The sequence below is a fragment of the Eschrichtius robustus genome, chromosome 4, assembly GCF_028021215.1.
Source record: "Eschrichtius robustus isolate mEscRob2 chromosome 4, mEscRob2.pri, whole genome shotgun sequence".
In the NCBI taxonomy this organism is placed as follows: domain Eukaryota; kingdom Metazoa; phylum Chordata; class Mammalia; order Artiodactyla; family Eschrichtiidae; genus Eschrichtius; species Eschrichtius robustus.
Genome location: NC_090827.1, coordinates 101,026,039 through 101,043,720, shown reverse-complemented (window position 1 = coordinate 101,043,720; position 17,682 = coordinate 101,026,039). Strand labels below are relative to the sequence as shown.

Below are 17,682 nucleotides of genomic sequence, written 5' to 3'. Positions count from 1 at the left end.
TGAATATGGACTTTAATATCAATCCTAGAATACCATAATGGAGGAAATCTTTCTCGGCCCATAAAAGAAATAAAATTAGGTTAAGTGAAGAAAGTGCCACTGGATACAGTAGTTACAAACAGATATAATTATTACTTCAAGAACTGAATGAAATACAGATTTTTTTTAGTTGGATGAAAGATTCACAAAGAGAAACCAGATGTTTCAGGGTGGGGCAGAGTGGCGGGCAGCATCTGGAACTCGGAAAAGTCATTAGTCAAAGGCACCTACGCCCATCAACAGAATGCAGAGAGGCATGGATTGAGCTGACGATGCCTGAGTTCCCAGTGAGCCAGAAGGACCGATGTCGGGACACAGGGCTGGAGGCTCTGAGTTCTCAGAAGTCTCCACCTTATCTTGCGAAATGTCTGCCCCAGGACAAAGATCTTTAGTTTTTCTTCCTGCCAAGTAGAGGTTCCCAAACCTGGTTGTACCCCCAGAATAATCAGCTTTCAAAAAGATGATTCCAGAAAGCCCTTGCTGGCAATGGATTCACTCAGCCTGCGATGGTGCCTGGAAGTCTAGATTTTGAACAAGCTGTCCTGCGGCCAGGACTAATGTTTGGGTCTTTAGGGACCCCGTCCATCTCTCCCCAGCTGCAGTCCCCACTCTGTACTGGATGGATCTGTTGACACCGCTGTTCCCCCCCCCCCACCCCAGAGTATGAACCCCAAAGGGCAGGGACTCTCCCAGGTTTGGGTACCAGCACACAGTGGAGTGAGCACCCACTAAGCATTTATTGAAGGAAGGCTGGCAGGCAGACAAGCAGGCAGGCAGGCTGCCTTTTCCCATGTGGACTTTTCTGGGGAAAAAAGCTCCTTCTGGAAAGAGCTGCTGTGATTGAGAAAAGATCATGGCCGCAAAGGAAGAAAGGGCCTTGGGGGAGGGAAAGATTCATGGTTCTCTCAGACCACACTCTTTTAAAAGACTCTTCCATAACTTTAATAAGGAAGCGAGAACAGGATGCGCGTGATAACGTCTGGGGTATCGGGTTAGCCTCGCCTCCCCATTTTACAGATGATGAAACAGAGGCACAGGGAGTTGGTCCAGGAGCACATCTTTAGGAAGTGACACAGCTGGGACTCTGCAGCCTGAGTCCCCACCTGCGTCTCACCTCTCACAGGTGTGGCCTCACAGTTCTGGAGGAAACATCACGCATATTTGCGGGCGTCCATTTCCATCTTAGATGCGTCCAGCAAAAATAAATCAATAGCTGAGGAAATCAGGGGAGAGCAAAGGGCCTCTCAAGAAAGAGACCATTGTACATGTCTCCAAACAGGCTATTTTCGGTCTACTTTTTAGTCCCCTGCTACACCCTGAAGGTCACTTGCTACGTCTGCACAAACCAGTGAAGTCACGAAAAGGAATACTTGGCTAGGGAACGCGGGGCTGTGGGGGGAGGTGATAGAGCTGGAGGAGGTGAGGCAATTCCACAACAAGGACTGCCTGGCCGGCTTCCCTCCCTAAACCGGCCCAATGACCTTCTTTCCTCGCGCTGACCACTCCCCCGAGGCTGCCCTGCACGGCCACAAACAGCCCGGGAGCCGCTCCGTGTTCCTGCGACCGCCAGCCGGGGTGCTGCTCTCCAGGTCCCAGGAGGGAAAGCTCTCTTGGAAGAGCTGGAAAGGTGAGTGCGAAGTCGAGGTTCATTTCGTTCTTCTCCGAGTGTGCTTATCGAGTTTGAAACTGGGGCGGGGCATCCAGTCTCTCCTAGGAGAAGGATATGATCATTTTCGTGGGAGAGAAACACGCTTCTTGACAGAGCCCAGCTGCTGTAAAGCAGGGGAGTGGGGAGGCGGGGAGAGGGGTGAGGAAGGCAACGGGGGAGGAGAGACTGACTGGTCTGGGATCTGCTGATGCCAGGCCAAGAGGCCCTCAGCGTCCTCCGGGTTAGAGAAAAAAGAAATCTGGAGTGAGGAAGGCGGATGTTTCTGGATGTTGCCTGGCATGGGTGGTGAGGAAATCCACCTGCTTAGGGGAGGCACAAAGGGAGGGCCTGGCTGGCTCAGGCGCACAGCCGGGACCCCTTCTCGGAGGGCGCCCAGGCATTAGAACACACCGGAGCCTTCGCGGGGGCCGCAGCCTTCCCAGACCCGGACCCAGGAAGGAGGCACCGGCTCGGAGGCTTGCTTTGTCCCCCGTCTCTGATAACTACGTTCTCCCCTCTGGACCAAGCGGGCCCTCCAAACACCACTTGGTCATCCACAGCTCACACTGAGTGAGAGACTGAGCCAGACGGGTGAGCCTTATGCGGGCGGGCCTGGAGGGCTCGAGGTGAAAAGCTTAAGACCCAAGGAGTCAGGGTTTACCCGGGATTTAAGAAGAATTCTCTTTTTAAGAGAAAAACATCTCCTTCAAGCGTTCATTATGACCCAAGCATTCTTGGAAAAGAAAGCTCTGTAGACACATCCAAAACAATCTGTTTCTGCTGTATGTTTTTAAGGAAATACCTTCCCATCGGCAGAGCCCTCCTGAGGGCCAGGACCGGTTCAGGAGGAGAGGGGTGGTCGGTGATGATGGAGACCTTGAAGCCAAGGTCTGGCCTCGGGAATGCTCCTCCATTCCCACCCCCACTCCCTGGGGCTTCAGCGTAGTAACCAGGCCACGTCAGGGGGGGTTCCCTTGATGTCACTTTCTGGACTTCTCCTCCTACCTGTCACGTCTTCTCAGAGCCTTTCCTGGCTACCTCCTCCTCCCACGGCTGCAATAGCATCTTTCAGCTGACGGTCCTGAAATCCCTATCGGCAGTTTCTCTCTGATAGCTAAGAGCTGCCATTTACTAGGAATTTTCTATGTAGCAGGGTCTGGGCTAAGTGCCTTGATGAGAGCTGTTCAGCGTGGTGCCTAAACCTTGGGCTTGGAGCAGACCACACCTTTTTCAAATCCTGCCTCAGCTATTATTGAATGTGTAACCACAGGCAAGACACTTGCCTCTCTGTGCCTCAGTTTCCTGCACTTTAGAATGGGCATAACAATGCACCCACCCCAGAGGGTTTTTGTAGGCTTAAATGAATTAACACATGCTAAGTGCTTTTAACAGTGCCTTCACGTGTGTTCAGTAAATGCTGGCAATTCTCATTGTGTCTTTTAAGCTCACAGTGAGACTCCAAGGGAAGTATTATTATCTCTATCTGCAGATAAGAAAACTGAGGTTCAGAGAGGAGGAGGAGCCCAACTAGAGTTTGCAGTCCGGCATTTTCTCTGCTACTCTGCAACCAAAATAACAATTATGCTAACTCTTAAAGAGGAAGTAGAGTGGCAGAGTCAGGCTTCAGGTCCAGTGAGTTCCGGAATCCATTCTTTTAATCACCACACTAGACTGCCTTTCTGTAATGGTTATGGAAAGAATAAACACTCAACCCCAGAATTTAATTTTAAAATGGCACCTGCCTGGGGGTCAGAGAAGGCCTTTGAAAGTGCAGTTGACCCTCAGACCAGCTCTTTGGAGGTAGCATTGATCCCTGTGGGCAGACTGAAAAACGTGAAAATAGCCTGGCATCTCATATCTCGTTTACTCCTCCTGGTGGCCCTTGGTGGTCTTACCAGCCTTGTTTTACAGCTAAGAGAGAGTCAGCAACTTCCCCCATGATACTGCGGTTATGCAATATGGTATATGTGTCTCACCATAAAATTCCTGGTTGGGTCCCAGAATCTTTGATGGAGCTTAATCAAAACAAAGCAACTCATGCCCACTGAATCAGAATCTCTTAGGGTGGTGCCTGGGCGTCTGAATTTTAAGAACCAGAATCTGATGTGCAGCCAACACTGAGAACCCCTCCCAGCCACACTGCCTCTTCCAAAGGCCAGAAGCCCCATTTACAACCATCTGCTGAACATCCCACCTGGGATCTCGCATCTCAGCAGGCTCGGGTTGAACTTGCCCTCTCTCCCTTCTTCTCGGGGCCTGGTACCACCATCCATCACCCAGTCTCCCCTGCTGGGAACTCAGTCATCCTCAACTCCTCTTCCCCACTGCCAGTGGTACCCAGAATGTCTCCTGTATCCATGCTGCCTCCACCTTGGTAAAAGCCTTCACCACTTCTGGTCTGGATCGCTGCTACGGCCTCCTAACTCATCACCCTCTGACTACCTCTGTTTCTCCGCTGTGTCTCCATTTCTTCTTGTCCTTCTCCCCTGTCCTCTCCATCCCCCAAATCCAGCCCACATCCTTTCTCCTGCCAGACTTAATGAACTAAAAACTACCTCAACACTCACTTTTCTGCTTAAAAACTTCCACCAGCACTAGTCTCCTGGCTAATAACCACACACCTTAGCACAGAAAAGCCAGCCCTTCCATCCCTGGCTCAGCGTTCCCTCTTCAGCCTTGACTCCTCTCTGGTGGCACAGGCCATGTTCCAGCCACACTGAATTACCCCATCCCCAAAACGAACTGTGTCCCTTCGCAGCCTGTGAACACATCATGTTGTGCCTCCTGCCTGAAATGGACTTCTGACCTGGCTTGGCTGAAAAACTCCTACTTGTCTTGTGGGACCCTTAAAAGTCACCTCCTCTGGGAAGCCCTCCTGGAGTCTCCCAGGGAGATGGGCACTCCTTACTCTGTCCTTCCCCAGAACAAGGCTCCATCTTCAGTTACAGGATGACGTTGGAATGATCTGATGACACATCTGTCTGTCAGTGAACTCCTCATTCAACATTCACATATTAAACATCTCCTACTGCCAAGTGCAGGCCCAGATGCTGCAGATGCTGATGAATAAAACTGAGTTTCTAGCTTTAGTCTACTAAGCATGGCAGAGAAGAGGGGATAGGGCACTTCAGAGAGAAGGCACAGCAAGTGCAAGAAGCGCGGCGGCAAGCCTTATGCTGCCTGTGTAAGAGAGGATGCAGAAAGAGAGCAGCAGGAGATGAGGGGCAGAGATGAGGAGAGGGAGGAGATCTGGAAGGGCCATGAGAGCCTCCCTCATGTATCCTGAGACAACCCCCCACCCCTGGGCCAATTGTCCTGGACTCCCCACGCTATGGAGATGGGACTTGCGGGGACCATCATCGGATTTGTGGCTCAGAAAGATCCTCCTGAGTTTCTGGAGATTATGTGCCATCCATCTTTACAACCACAGCACCTAACGCAGTTCCTGGAACGCAGCAGGCCCTGAAGAGACAGGGGCCGAAAGAACGAAAAACACGCTAGGCAAGGAAGCCCCTTGGCGGGAAGGGTTTGGATTCAAGGGCACCGGGGTCCCTGGGATTCCACGTTTCCAGTGACTAAGTCTCGCTCTGCCCCCACCCCCTGGGGGTGCCCGCAGGTGCCCGACTCCGGCCATGCTGGCGCTGCTCTGTGCCTACCTGCTCCTGACGTCCGGCGCCTCGGACGTCTCCACCTACCCGGACCTGGAGCAGCCCGGCTCCCGCATGGGGGAGCAGATCCGTGACATATACGCCAAAGTGACGGAGATCTGGCAGGAGCTGATGCAGCGGTGGCCGGCGGGCGGCGGCCAGGACGCCGCGCTCTACGCCGCCTGCCCGGTGCTGCCGTCGGCCACGCTGGACGCGGCGCAGCCGCGGGTGAGCGGCGTCGTGCTCTTCCGGCAGCTCCGGCCCGGCGCCTTGCTCGAGGCCTTCTTCCATCTGGAGGGGTTCCCGGCCGAGCCCAACGGCACCAGCCGCGCCATCCACGTGCACCAGTTCGGAGACCTGAGCCAGGGCTGCGACTCCACTGGCGCGCACTACAACCCGCTGGCCGTGCCGCACCCGCAGCACCCGGGCGACTTCGGCAACTTCGTGGTGCGCGACGGCCAAGTCTGGAAGTACCGCTCCGGCCTGGCCGCCTCGCTCTCCGGCCCGCACTCGATCGCGGGCCGCGCCGTGGTGATCCACGAGGGCGAGGACGACCTGGGCCGCGGTGGCAACCAGGCCAGCCTGGAGAATGGCAATGCGGGCCGCCGGCTCGCCTGCTGCGTGGTGGGCCTGTGCGGGCCGGGGCCCTGGGCGCGCCAGGCGCAGGAGCACGCGGAGCGCAAGAAGCGGCGGCGAGAGAGCGAGTGCAAGGCCAGCTGAGCCCCCCACCCCGGGCGGCCCGAGAGCTCCCTCCACGCCCCAGACCCATTCCATGTGCCCTGGGAGCCCCTCCACGCCCTGACACCCCTACAAGTGCCTGAGATCCCCTCCGAGTACCCCAAGACCCCTCTACGCCTGACACCTCTCCAAACTCCCGAGATTCCCTCCATGTGGCCCAGGCCCCCCTCTACGTGGATCTGTCTGTGCTGTGACACCTCTTCCAAGCACCCTGAGACCCCTTCTACACCCTGACACCCCTCCAAGTGCCCCAGGATCCCCTCTACACCCTGACTCTCCTCCAAGCGCCCAAGATGCCCTCCACGTGACCCAGGACCTCTTCTACACATCCCAGGATCCCTCCATGCCTTGACACCACTCCAAGAACCCTGGGACACCTCTACACCCTGACACCTCTCCAAGTGCCCAAGGTCCGCTCCGTGTGACCCGCGTCCCCACCCTCTTATCTTGATTTTTCTCTCTGTAGAGACACTCCCTACTCCGAGGTACCACTTCTGCCGTGGCTGGGATCTCGCCGAAAGTCCCCTCCCCCCTGAGGTCTCCAACCATGTACACTGAGACACCCCCTTTCATCCTGAGGGCACCCGGAGCTCTGAGGACCCGCAGAGATACTGAAATATCCCCATTTACCCCGAGGGTCTTCCAGACTCCCCCCTTTCCACCCTGGCACCCTCGCCCTCACCCAGTGAGCCCTGAGATCCCTCAATGCCCTAAGAACCTACCTACCCCCACCCCCTTTAGGTTCCTCCTAGGCACTCTGAGACCCCTCTTGAGGTTTCCTCTCCCCCTCCCCCTCCCCCTCCCCAGCATGTGCAGTGCAGCCTGCACTTAGGCGCCCCTGCCCCGTGTCTCCAGCTCTTCCCCCAACCCCACACCCCAGAGAGCTGCTCCTCTGTGGGCTGTCTGGCAGTCTTCGTGTTGCACATTAAAAACTTAGCAATTCAGTACTGCATGGGGGCCTTGGTTACTTTTTTGGTTTATTTGAGGCTTCTCTCCCCACTCAGCTGTTTTTTGGGGGATGGCAAAGATGCGTCCCAAACCTCTTAGGACTTCTCCTTCTCCCCTGCCCAGCTCTGCTGGCTGCAAGGCTCAGTCACTGATCATCATGCCGTTGGGGGTGTGGCTCGCAAGAGGGAGGAAACCAGGATCACTTAGGGAAATGGGGAAAAAAATACAGCTTCCTGGGCCACATGCCAGAGCTGTAGAATCCAAAGAGAGAGGAGAAAATCTGTCTGCAACAAGCTTCCTGGTGATTCTGATGCTGGAGCCGCTGGCCTGGCATAGGCGGTACACCAACTCACTGGGCCCAGTGGCCTCTCACATCTGCCTCTGTGGGAAGCCTGCGGTCCATTTCCCACAGGGCGGAGACAGGGCCAGTGAGGCAGTGTGCCTGGGCAAGTTATAGGGAGGTTGGTGTTGGTATCTAAAGTTGTCAGCCTTCTCCACAAACAGGACAATGCTCTTCTTGACTTCTTGATACAAGAGCAGTTGGAAGCAGTGGGGTCCAAAGGCAGGTTGGTCTTGCTTGAGGCTTGATGGAGGTTCTGCCTCTCCTTGTGAAAATTATAATCTATACACAGACTAGATCAGTCTTGTGTGTTCACTTTCATTTATTGAATAGAAGTATCCATCCTGGGGTAGACCCACTTCCTAGCTGTGGCTTTCCCACCCTGGTTCCCCAGAGGCAGCTTCTGTTGCTCCCAGACTCTTAAGGCAGTGAGTCAAACTGAACCTTAGCCAGAAAGCCATCCCCAGTGGTTGTTTTTACCGCTTACTAGGACTACTTTGTTATTTAAAACCCTTTCCTTGAGCCCAAGCGACAACTGGGAAGAAAGGCTATCGCCTGGTGAATTTGCTCCACCAACTGGTTCTCACTGGTTTTGAAACTGAGCAGGACTCTGCGAGGACTTCCCAGGGACAGACCCCTTGTGTCCCCCCGCCACCCCACCAGTTTGTATAAAAGCTCTAGCCTCCTACGCCTTCCCCAGGTTCCAGAGAGCAAATTTAATCACAGAAGTGAGAAAATGCAGAAACAAAGGAAAACAGTCAAGCAAGACAATAGTAGTCTAGTTATGAAACAAAGTCAAGGACCTCTAGCTCCTCCTCAAGTGCTATAGAGAATATCCTGAGCCATATCCTTGAGCTGTTTTGCAGGTACTAAAACCCTCACCAGGTGGAAGAGGTTAACAGCAGGCTGACCACCAGCACGTAGACCCCAGACCGGTTGGAACCGGGTTGATGACTGAGATTCCTGAAACATCACCCTGTCCTCATCACCAACCAACCAGAAGGATGTCCACGAGCTGATCGTGCACCCTGTGACCCTCTCCCTCACCTTGCCTTTAACCCTTCCCTGAAAGCTATCAGGGCCTTTGGGTCTTTTGAGCATGAGCTGCTCATTCTCCTTGCTTGGCCCCATGTTGGGTGCCTTGCAATAAACACTATACTTTCCTTCACCACGAGGCAGTGTCAGTAGACTGGCTTTACCGTATGTCAGGCGAGCGGTACCAACTTTGGTTCGGTGATGGTTTGAAATAGTAGCTTGAAATGCACGGGTCAGCACTGAAAAGGGAATTAGCAAACTGAGTCTTTAAATATCCTGATTTCAAATAGAGGCATTTGCCTACCCCTGCAGTTAAAAGTTGTGAAAACAAGGCAGCGATTACGTAGGAACACACGATGGACAGGAATAAGAAGCCAACACCCCATCTTTGACTCTGCTGCCCAGATTATGGGTCAATTCAGGATCATCAAGGGAAGGTTGCACTTATTTTTCAGAAGGAGGCTGGTGCTTCTCATTGCTTGTCTTCTGTCTTGGTCTGTTCGGGCTGCTATCACAAAACACTGCAGACTGGGTAGCTTATAAACAATAGAAATTTATCTCACAGTTCTGGAGACTGGGAGTCCAAGATCAGGGCGCCAGCATCGTCAGTGAGAGCCCTCTTTGGGACTCATGGCCCATACCTTTTTGCAGTGTTCTCATGTGGTAGAAGGGGTGAGGGATCTCTTTCAAGCCTTTTTTAAGGCAGCAATCTCATCCATGAGGGCTCCCCCTTCATGACTTTGGGACCCCCCTACCAAAGGTCTCACCTTCTAATACCATCATATTTGGGGGTTAGGATTTCAACATATGAATTTTGGGGGGAGCACAAACATTCAGACCACAGCACCTTCTGTTTTTAGTTTCTCTCTTCACTACCCTTGACCCCCCAGACTGAAGAAATACCCTCGCAGATCCGCTTCATTTCTGTCGTGTCCATTCATGGGAGTGGGATTGATAAACTATTCTATGGGGCTCCAGAGCCAAGAAACAAAGAGAGGAAATAATAGAGGGGCACATTACAGTTCACTATAAGGGCCAGGAATGTATATAGCACAGGGGCTGACAGTTCAGGCTGAGGTAGAAAGGCCTGTTTGGAACCTCAGCTCAGCCACACTTACAAGCTGTGTGACCTGAGCAAGTCACTTCACCTCTCTGGGCCTGAGCTCTCTCATCCGTAAAATAAGACTATCACATTGGACTGTTGTGACGATTAAATCAAGAGTTACTCATGAGAGGTGTATAGCATAGTGTGAAGGCCTAAGGATCTAACGAATGTCTAACTAATAACAATGGCTAAGGTCAAAAATAGCTACCTAGTCATGGATTGGATGACCTTGAAAGGTAGTGGGTGTCGTGTCACTAGAAGGATTCAAGCAAAGGCAAGGCTGCTACCTCTTCGGTTTGGAAGAAGGATTTCCGCGTCCATTAAGAGGCCAGCTGAGATGAATTCTGTGATCCCAACTCTTGGGGGGAGGGGCCAAGATGAAGGAAAGACTGGCGCCCATAAGGGCAGGCATCTGGCTCCCGCACAGAACTGGATATGTGCCACCAGACCCGCCCACAGGACCCCATTTGGCCCCTGGAGGCTGTTTTTACTCTTCTCCTCTTACAGATCTATTTTGTTAATCTTCTTATATTTGCTGTTTTGACTTCCCAGCCAGCTTGCTAATCAGTTTTCCTATTTGACTCACAGGGTTTGCGTTTGTCACTGAGACTTAAACACACACTTGTTTTGATTTCTTTTTGTAAAATTAGAAGCGTTTGACGTAATGACTCTACCTAGACGCAGCTGGTAAAGTGAGACTAATGCTCCAGTTTGCACAGTTTAAACACAATGTCGACAATAATTAGAAATGCTCTCTTTAGATGTTTAGGATAAGCTTTTTCTCCGAATTGCAGTGAATTTTTCTTCCAAGTGGGGCTTTTCAGTGCACGTATATACAGAAATACTAAAAAACGTAAGAAAATAGAGCAAATCAGTGAGTGCTTTGGTCAACTTGAAAGATGGCAGGAAATTAACTAACTGATTTTAGATCTGGCGTTTTTGACTGAATGCATAAAATCTTTACATTCTCCATATTTTTCACGACTAGCATATCATCTAATAATTTTAGGGACGGATTGCAAGTGATAAGTTGCTACAATATGCTAGAAGCTATGCTCAGCCTAGCCTTGGCCTTCGGCGAGGGTGGGAGAAGGATAATGTAAATAATACCGAGGATTGACCACCTACATCAGGAAAATTACATTTTAATTTCAGGTAACAAAAAAGATACAGTTACGATACATGATGATCATAGACGCACTAAATCAAGGTCTGCAACTGAATAGAGGTTACTTTGTTTAAATCAAATTACAAAACAGCAGCTGATCGGCTTTTTTTTTTTTTTAAGTCCGTTGTTTTAAATTTAATAGGCTATCACTGGCCTTCGCCAAGATCCCAAAATACATTCCTGGGCTCATATAGATTCCAGAAAATCATACTTGTCAGTATTATGCAAACTCTCCCTACGAATCCGAAAAAAATCCTCATTTGGTAAAGAGGTGCTATGAAATGTAAGGCGGAACATCTATATCTAACATTTTAAATTACCTTCAGGCTGTATCAACTTGTTTTGTTTTGTTTTTGTGAACAACTGTAATATCGAGAGATGGGTCCTTCTTATTTTTCTGCTTATTTCTAATTAGATTCACTGCCTAGCTCGCTACTGCATCTCTCGAATGTTCAAATTTTTCTCTGTTCAGAAAGACATCTGGAAAACAAGGAATATATTAATGTAGTGAGCTGAGGGGAATCGTCTGGCTTTTTGACATCCTAACTGAGTCATATGAAGGTACCCTCAGTATTATTATTGAGGAGGAAGATCGTTCCAAAGGGAGGCTTCCAAAATGAAAGCAGAGGGCAGAGAGGGAAGGGACTCAAATAGAGAACTTCTTCAAAGAGAAATAAGGTATCAAGTCACGGGGCTACAGGAAACAATCCAGCCAGGAGAGAGCCACAGGTTTTAGAGGAAACCAAGAGCGGCAAAGGCATGCTGTGATTTGACAGAGACAGAAAATGTAACCCTAATGAGCAAGTAGCTGGTCTTCGAAATTCTTTAGAGGGAAGATTGGACGTCCATTTGGAACAATTCAGATGGTGAACTGGGGTGCAAATGCTCCCAGAAGGAATAACACATCCCCAAATTCACTCCAACACATGAATGACTGATACTAGAACTCTTTTTGTAGAGCTTCAAGTCATGACGGTGGTGTGTGTCTGGGAGTGAGGGCACAGAAAGAGGAAAAATGATGGGAAAATGAATTTCGCTTCCTTAAGACTGCCAACTAGGAGCAGGTTCCAGCAGGGATTGAGCTGAATACCACTGGGGGCCTCCTAACCACAGAGGCTGTTCCAGGAGAAGGAGAAAGGGGGAGGGGGAGAGGAAGGTGCAGAGGAGGCATGGAAAGAGGAGTTAGGGATGAGAAATGTCTGGCTTACAAAAACCAATCCATTTCCACAGGCCTTAATTAAAAGAATGACAAACACTCATATGTAAAAATCCACACCTAAAGGCTCTCAGGTACAGAGCGATCACAAGAAATGCAGAGTGTGCAAACAAGCTTTCATTAAGAGACCTGTCAGCTCGGTTTCATTTATCCAGACTGTTCAGCATTCTGCTGGCAACTGAGCTGGAAAAATAATGGAAGGACAGATACACTTGAAGGGGTAAACAAAGGTGGGAACGTTTCAGCTGCAAAATAGGACAGATAATAAAGAAGTCAGGGAATGGGAGAGATGAGATGGCGTTTTTCTTAACAAACAAACAAATAACAACCACCCCTCCCTCAACTCCACACTCATCGGTAATGTAGTATTCTGGCTTTTAAAAGAAAAAATAAAACAAGAACAGACATGTGGGGTTCAGAGACAATGCTATTGGTGGCCTACTCAAATCTACTCAAATCTATTCCCCGCTCTGCTACACTTCCCAAGACCTGATTTTGTTTTAGTGTTCACCCTTTTAGAGTCTACATGTCCAGGGACAAGGCTCCTTCCCCAATTCAGAGGATGATCTTGATGAGCCTAAGCCCATCAGAGTAATTTCATCTTCCTTGCTACGGACTGTTTTAGACATAGACATGTGACATGGTCACATAGGCATGTGACAATTCTGACCAATGAAATGTGACAAGAACTGGGTTACTTGCTCTTAAAACACACACACACACACACACAGAAACTTCCTTCTGCCTTTGGACACAGATGTGAGAACAGGTGATGGCTGGAGCTGTTGCAGCCATCTTGTTAGCATGAAGGAGTAGATGACACCGAGGCAGGCAGAGCAGGAAGACAGAAACTCAGATCCTTGATAACTTTCTTGAATGAACTAGCCCTGCCTGGCATTCCCTACTTCTTAACTTCTTGTTATGCAATATAATTCATTTCCTTATTGTTTAAGTTTCTTAAAGTGTGAACTGTAGCTGAGAGTACCCCAACTGATGCAGGGTTACCTGGTGGAGTAGGGGACAGAATGCAATACATTTTCACAATGACTCTTAAAAAAGACAAAAGACAACCATAAGTAATTGCTGAAACTCTTTTTAATGTCTGTGGAACAGAAGAACCATGTTGAGTTGGGATAGCAGAGGTGGGACAGTGTCACATGTATGTACAGGGCAATGTCAAGGTTACAGATATGACAGGATCACCTCGTTGGCTCCAATTCCATCTAACGCCAAGACACCTCCCCCCAGGCTGATTGGATACACAGAGCTTAGGTTATCGCTCCCTATGACCCTCTGCCCTGAACCCCATACTCTGGGACTCATGGCAGTTTTCTTGCCCATGATGGAATGTGTAGGAGTTTATTATAAGCCCTGCTTTCCAGAAGGTTATGAATGGGCCCTAAAGACATGCACCTGGCCAATTGTGTGTCAAAACCAAGGCTTCCGTGGGGAGAGATTTTTCTTTTTATTATCATTGTATTAAATCTGGCTGTGTTTTCCTTTGGTGGCTTTGGCGTCCCATGCATTAGTGTTAAACATTTGCAGAGAGTTTAGGCCTGGTGCAGCAGGAAAATGATTTCTGTGGCTGCTGGCCTGGGCAAGCTTTGCAGCTGCAGAAGCGACCTCCCTGGAGGGGAAGGTGAGGGGATGAGTCTGGGAAGGGGGAGAGGCTGGAGCATAGAGGGATGAATGGGGCATTGGGGCCTGACGGGCAGGGGTAGATGTCGTGTCCTGCTCACCGGAAGCCACAGTGCTCTGACTCAGGCGTGCCTGCATCCCGCTAGGTGATGAGGGTGAACTCAGGTGAGTGGGAAGAAAGCAGCTGGAGGTCCACCCAGGGTGCATTTGGCAGAGGATGGGACCCTCTGGTCTGCATCTTGCCCTCCTTCAGAGCAAGACAGTGCAAAGTCTGATGGATCCCACCCAGCTGGCAGAGTGATGTCAGGAGATAAATGTGGCAGGGAAGTTTTGGGGGCGGGGGGGGGGGAGGCGGCTGGCCACCCACGTGCCTGCAGGATTCACACCTGGGATCCCAAGCCTGGTCTAAACCTCTGATTTCTAGGATGAATTGATGAATTTTCTACCCCTCCCACCTTGGGAACTTCTCTTTTCCCTGCAGGAGAGTCTCTCAAAGGAGTCCTTCTGGTTCTCAGGGACGTTTTGAGCTTTGGGATCTAGTTTTAGGTCTTCCTGGAGAAATGAACTGCGTTCAGCACAAAGAAAGGTCTGTCATTTGATGAGGCTTCAACGTGCTGCAGCGCCAGATGCCGCCTAGAAAAGTTAATTTTATCCCTAAGGAAAGAAGCAGGTGGGGGAGACCACTCTCTGCTTTCCCACTCTTGGAGCTTGAACTTGGTTCCCTAGTCCCCTCCCCTCCCCATCATTACAAAGGCTGTAATGACGTTACTTTGTTTTTCCCTTTCTTTCCACTCTAGGGCCACGAGCTCTGTCTTTAAAACCCCAGTATGGGGAAGCAGCCGCATAGCACAGGGAGATCAGCTCGGTGCTTTGTGACCACCTAGAGGGGTGGGATGGGGAGGGTGGGAGGGAGGGAGATGCAAGAGGGAAGAGAAATGGGAACATATTGTATATGTATAACTGATTCACTTTGTTATAAAGCAGAAGCTAACACACCATTGTAAGGCAATTATACTTCAATAAAGATGTCAAAAAAAAATAAAATAAAATAAAAAAAAAAAAACAAAAAAAAAACAACCCAGTAGCCGGCAGCACAGGGGGAAGCAGCCGCAGCATTCTGTTGGAGGAATGATGCTACAGGTTTCAGGTGGTGGGGATTCTGGGTTGGCCCCTAAGCCGCTATATCTTGCCCCAACCCTACAGGACCATAAAACCACAAAACCCTATATGTAGCCCGGGATGAAGGGAGAGAACCAGCATTCCCAGGTTCTGGCTCTCATCTCATCTCAGAAACAAAACGTCAAAACACCACTGGAGTCCCCATCCTCCCTGCGTATCCACAGCCCCCCACCCCACCCCACCAGTGACTCCAGGTCGATTAATCCTCTAGAATTACAGGCTGGAAAATTCAGCTCTAGTAGTCAGCAGACAGGTCTCAACAGGGGCTGTGGATTTCAGACCGGAAGCCTAACCTTCTGAGCCCACTTAAGCCCCTTTCCGCCTGCCAGTCAATGCCACTACAGACAGCGCTGCGGGCAGGATGCCAAGAACACCCACGCTGGGAGGTCCTACCGGGCCCCGATGTGATGGAGAGGAGCCGGGGGCGGGGGGGGGGGCCCTCTGGACCCATTGTGCTTAATTACACCTTACTCTACAGCCTCCTAATCATTACAAAGACGGGGATCTGATTAAAAATCACATCCGTAAGATCGTCATTACAAAGACGGGGATCTGATTAAAAATCACATCCGTTTCAAGCCCTTCCCATAATTTTGATCAACAACTTTAAACGCTAATAGAACATCTTATCTCTAATAAAACAAGTGCTGACAGAAAGATGGAGGTCGAAAACCAGCCATATGGCCGACACGATTCCGTGCCTGGCCATGTGCACAGCGTGCAGCTCCCGCAGAAAGAGACGACACTGAGAAGCTTGAGGACCCGCATTTAATAAATCGAACTGCGCTGGCATCATCAGAATATTCACAGTTTGCAACAGGAGCTGTGTGTCCTTTTTCGCTTGCAGACTCGGAGGTGTTTTAGGAGAAAGTGACTTCGGTGAGCTGTCCTGATGCTTAATTCTTTACCATCCCGGGTGCCTTCAATGTGTCATCATGCCTGACCTCGTTCCCCTTCAAGTTTTCATGGTGTTCCTCCTACCTCCACTCTCTGGGGCCTCTCCTTGCCATCTTCCAGGGTGGGAGCTTCTGCTGCAGGCTGGCTGGACTCAGCAGAGTCCGGGCAAGGTTTGGGGCACGACCCACTGGCGGCCAGGCCCGGCGGGGATGGCCCCATCTCGTCCCTCCGACTCTCCACGGGACTCTCTCTTGTGACCCCTTCTGGTTTGGCAGCTGCCTGCTCCTCTGTCGGTTTCACGATTTCCCTTCCAAGCCTGTTTACTTCTTCTTCCTCGGAAGGTAGCTGGGGTAATGAGGGATGAAAGTGCTTGCGTTGGCTCCTGTGGCTCTGATTTGCTGGGGAGCTAACGGCGGGCCTCCCAGCGTCCTCCCGCACTGTCAACGCCTCGGCAGCGGCACGACTTTCATCTCGTTCTTGCTTCTGAGCCGCCCCTGAAACAGACCAGGGACAGCATCAGGGACAGTCAGCCCTTACTTCCCTCTCCTCCCAACCTCGGGCCCACTGCTGCGAGGCCTCCGACATAGAAGATGCTGCTGAAGGGAACACAGGACCCACAAAAAAGAAAGCAGCCACTCTGGTGATTCCTGTGTCATTAATGGAGGGAAAGGGATCACGTGGGCCACGTCTGTAACCCCTCCTTTCCAGGCGCCTGGTTATCGCCTGCTTCGCTCTCTGACGGTGGTTCCTTGTGCCCATGACATATTTAACCTGAGGACAAAGGTTTTGTAGGTTCTGTAGCTCAGGGAAGATCTGGGGCCCTTTAGTAATGAAACGAGGTTCTGGCTGCTCTCTGTGTGGGAAACAGAAGGAGAGTTAGGGAGGGATAGAGCACCTCCACCCCCATCTCCATCAGCACCTCATTCTTTGATGCAGACCGCTTGTGCTTTCTCACTTTCAATAAACTGCTATATGCAAAAGCAACTTCAAGCTCCCTACCCCGCCTCACTAAACTGTTCTTTCTAAACCTGTACAACAGAAATTCTCTAGCTGCAACTGGAGGGGGATGGGAGAGAACATGGGGCCCTGAGAGCTAGCATCCAGCCCCCATTTTCCTATTTGCTTGCTTTGTGATCAGGATGACCTGTTTGGCCTTCTTTTTTTTTTTTTTTTTTAACATCTTTATTGCAGTATACTTGCTTTACGTTGTTGTGTTAGTTTCTGCTGTATAACAAAGCGAATCAGCTATATGCATATGTATATCCCCATATCCCCTCCCTCTTTCGTCTCCCTCCCACCCTCCCTATCCCACCTCTCTAGGTGGTCGCAAAGCACCGAGCTGATCTCCCTGTGCTATGCAGCTGCTTCCCACTAGCTGTCTGTTTTACATTTGGTAGTGTATATATGTCCATGCCACTCTCTCACTTCGTCCCAGCTTACCCTTCCCCTTCCCCGTGTCCTCAAGTCCATTCTCTACGTCTGTGTCTTTATTCCTGTCCTGCCCTTAGGTTCATCAGAACCCTTTTTTTTTTTAGATTCCATATATATGTGTTAGCATACAGTATTTGTTTTTCTCTTTCTGACTTACTTCACTCTGTATGACAGACTCTAGGTCCATCCACCTCACTACAAATAACTCAATTTTGTTTCTTTTTATGGCTGAGTAATATTCCATTGTATGTATGTGCCACGTCTTCTTTATTCATTCATCTGTCGATGGACATTTAGGTTGCTTCCATGTCCTGGCTGTTGTAAATAGAGCTGCGATCAACATTGTGGTACAGGACTCTTTTTGAATTATGGTTTTCTCAGGGTATATGCCCAGTAGTGGGATTGCTGGGTCGTATGGTAGTTCTATTTTTAGCTTTTTAAGGAACCTCCATACTGTTCTCCAGAGTGGCTGTATCAATTTACATTCCCACCAACAGTGCAAGAGGGTTCCCTTTTCTCCACACCCTCTCCAGCATTTATTGTTTGTAGATTTTTTGATGATGGCCATTCTGACCGGTGTGAGGTGATACCTCATTGTGGTTTTGATTTGCATTCTCTAATGATTAGTGATGTTGAGCATCTTTTCATGTGTT

At 50.2% G+C, this 17,682-nt stretch overlaps 2 protein-coding genes across 2 annotated transcripts in view; one reads left to right on the top strand and one right to left on the bottom strand.

Moving 5' to 3' along the window:
* Window positions 1-1,558: 1,558 nt before the first annotated feature.
* SOD3 (superoxide dismutase 3) lies at window positions 1,559-7,024 on the top strand. The gene is made up of 2 exons (XM_068543146.1): window positions 1,559-1,666; window positions 5,304-7,024. The coding sequence occupies exon 2, from the start codon at window positions 5,320-5,322 to the stop codon at window positions 6,052-6,054; it is 735 nt and encodes a 244-aa protein (XP_068399247.1). The 5' UTR covers window positions 1,559-1,666; window positions 5,304-5,319; the 3' UTR covers window positions 6,055-7,024.
* Window positions 7,025-15,455: 8,431 nt separating this feature from the next.
* CCDC149 (coiled-coil domain containing 149) overlaps window positions 15,456-17,682 on the bottom strand; it is a 96,549-nt gene continuing 94,322 nt past the window's right edge. The window contains 2 exon segments of the mRNA XM_068543145.1: window positions 15,456-15,701; window positions 15,704-16,092. Of these exon segments, the coding sequence (XP_068399246.1) occupies window positions 15,657-15,701; window positions 15,704-16,092 (434 nt within the window). The 3' untranslated portion in view covers window positions 15,456-15,656.

What these genes read in the sequence shown, in the direction of transcription:
- SOD3 (XM_068543146.1), top strand. Translation starts at nt 5,320, where the DNA reads ATGCTGGCGCTGCTCTGTGCCTACCTGCTCCTGACGTCCGGCGCCTCG.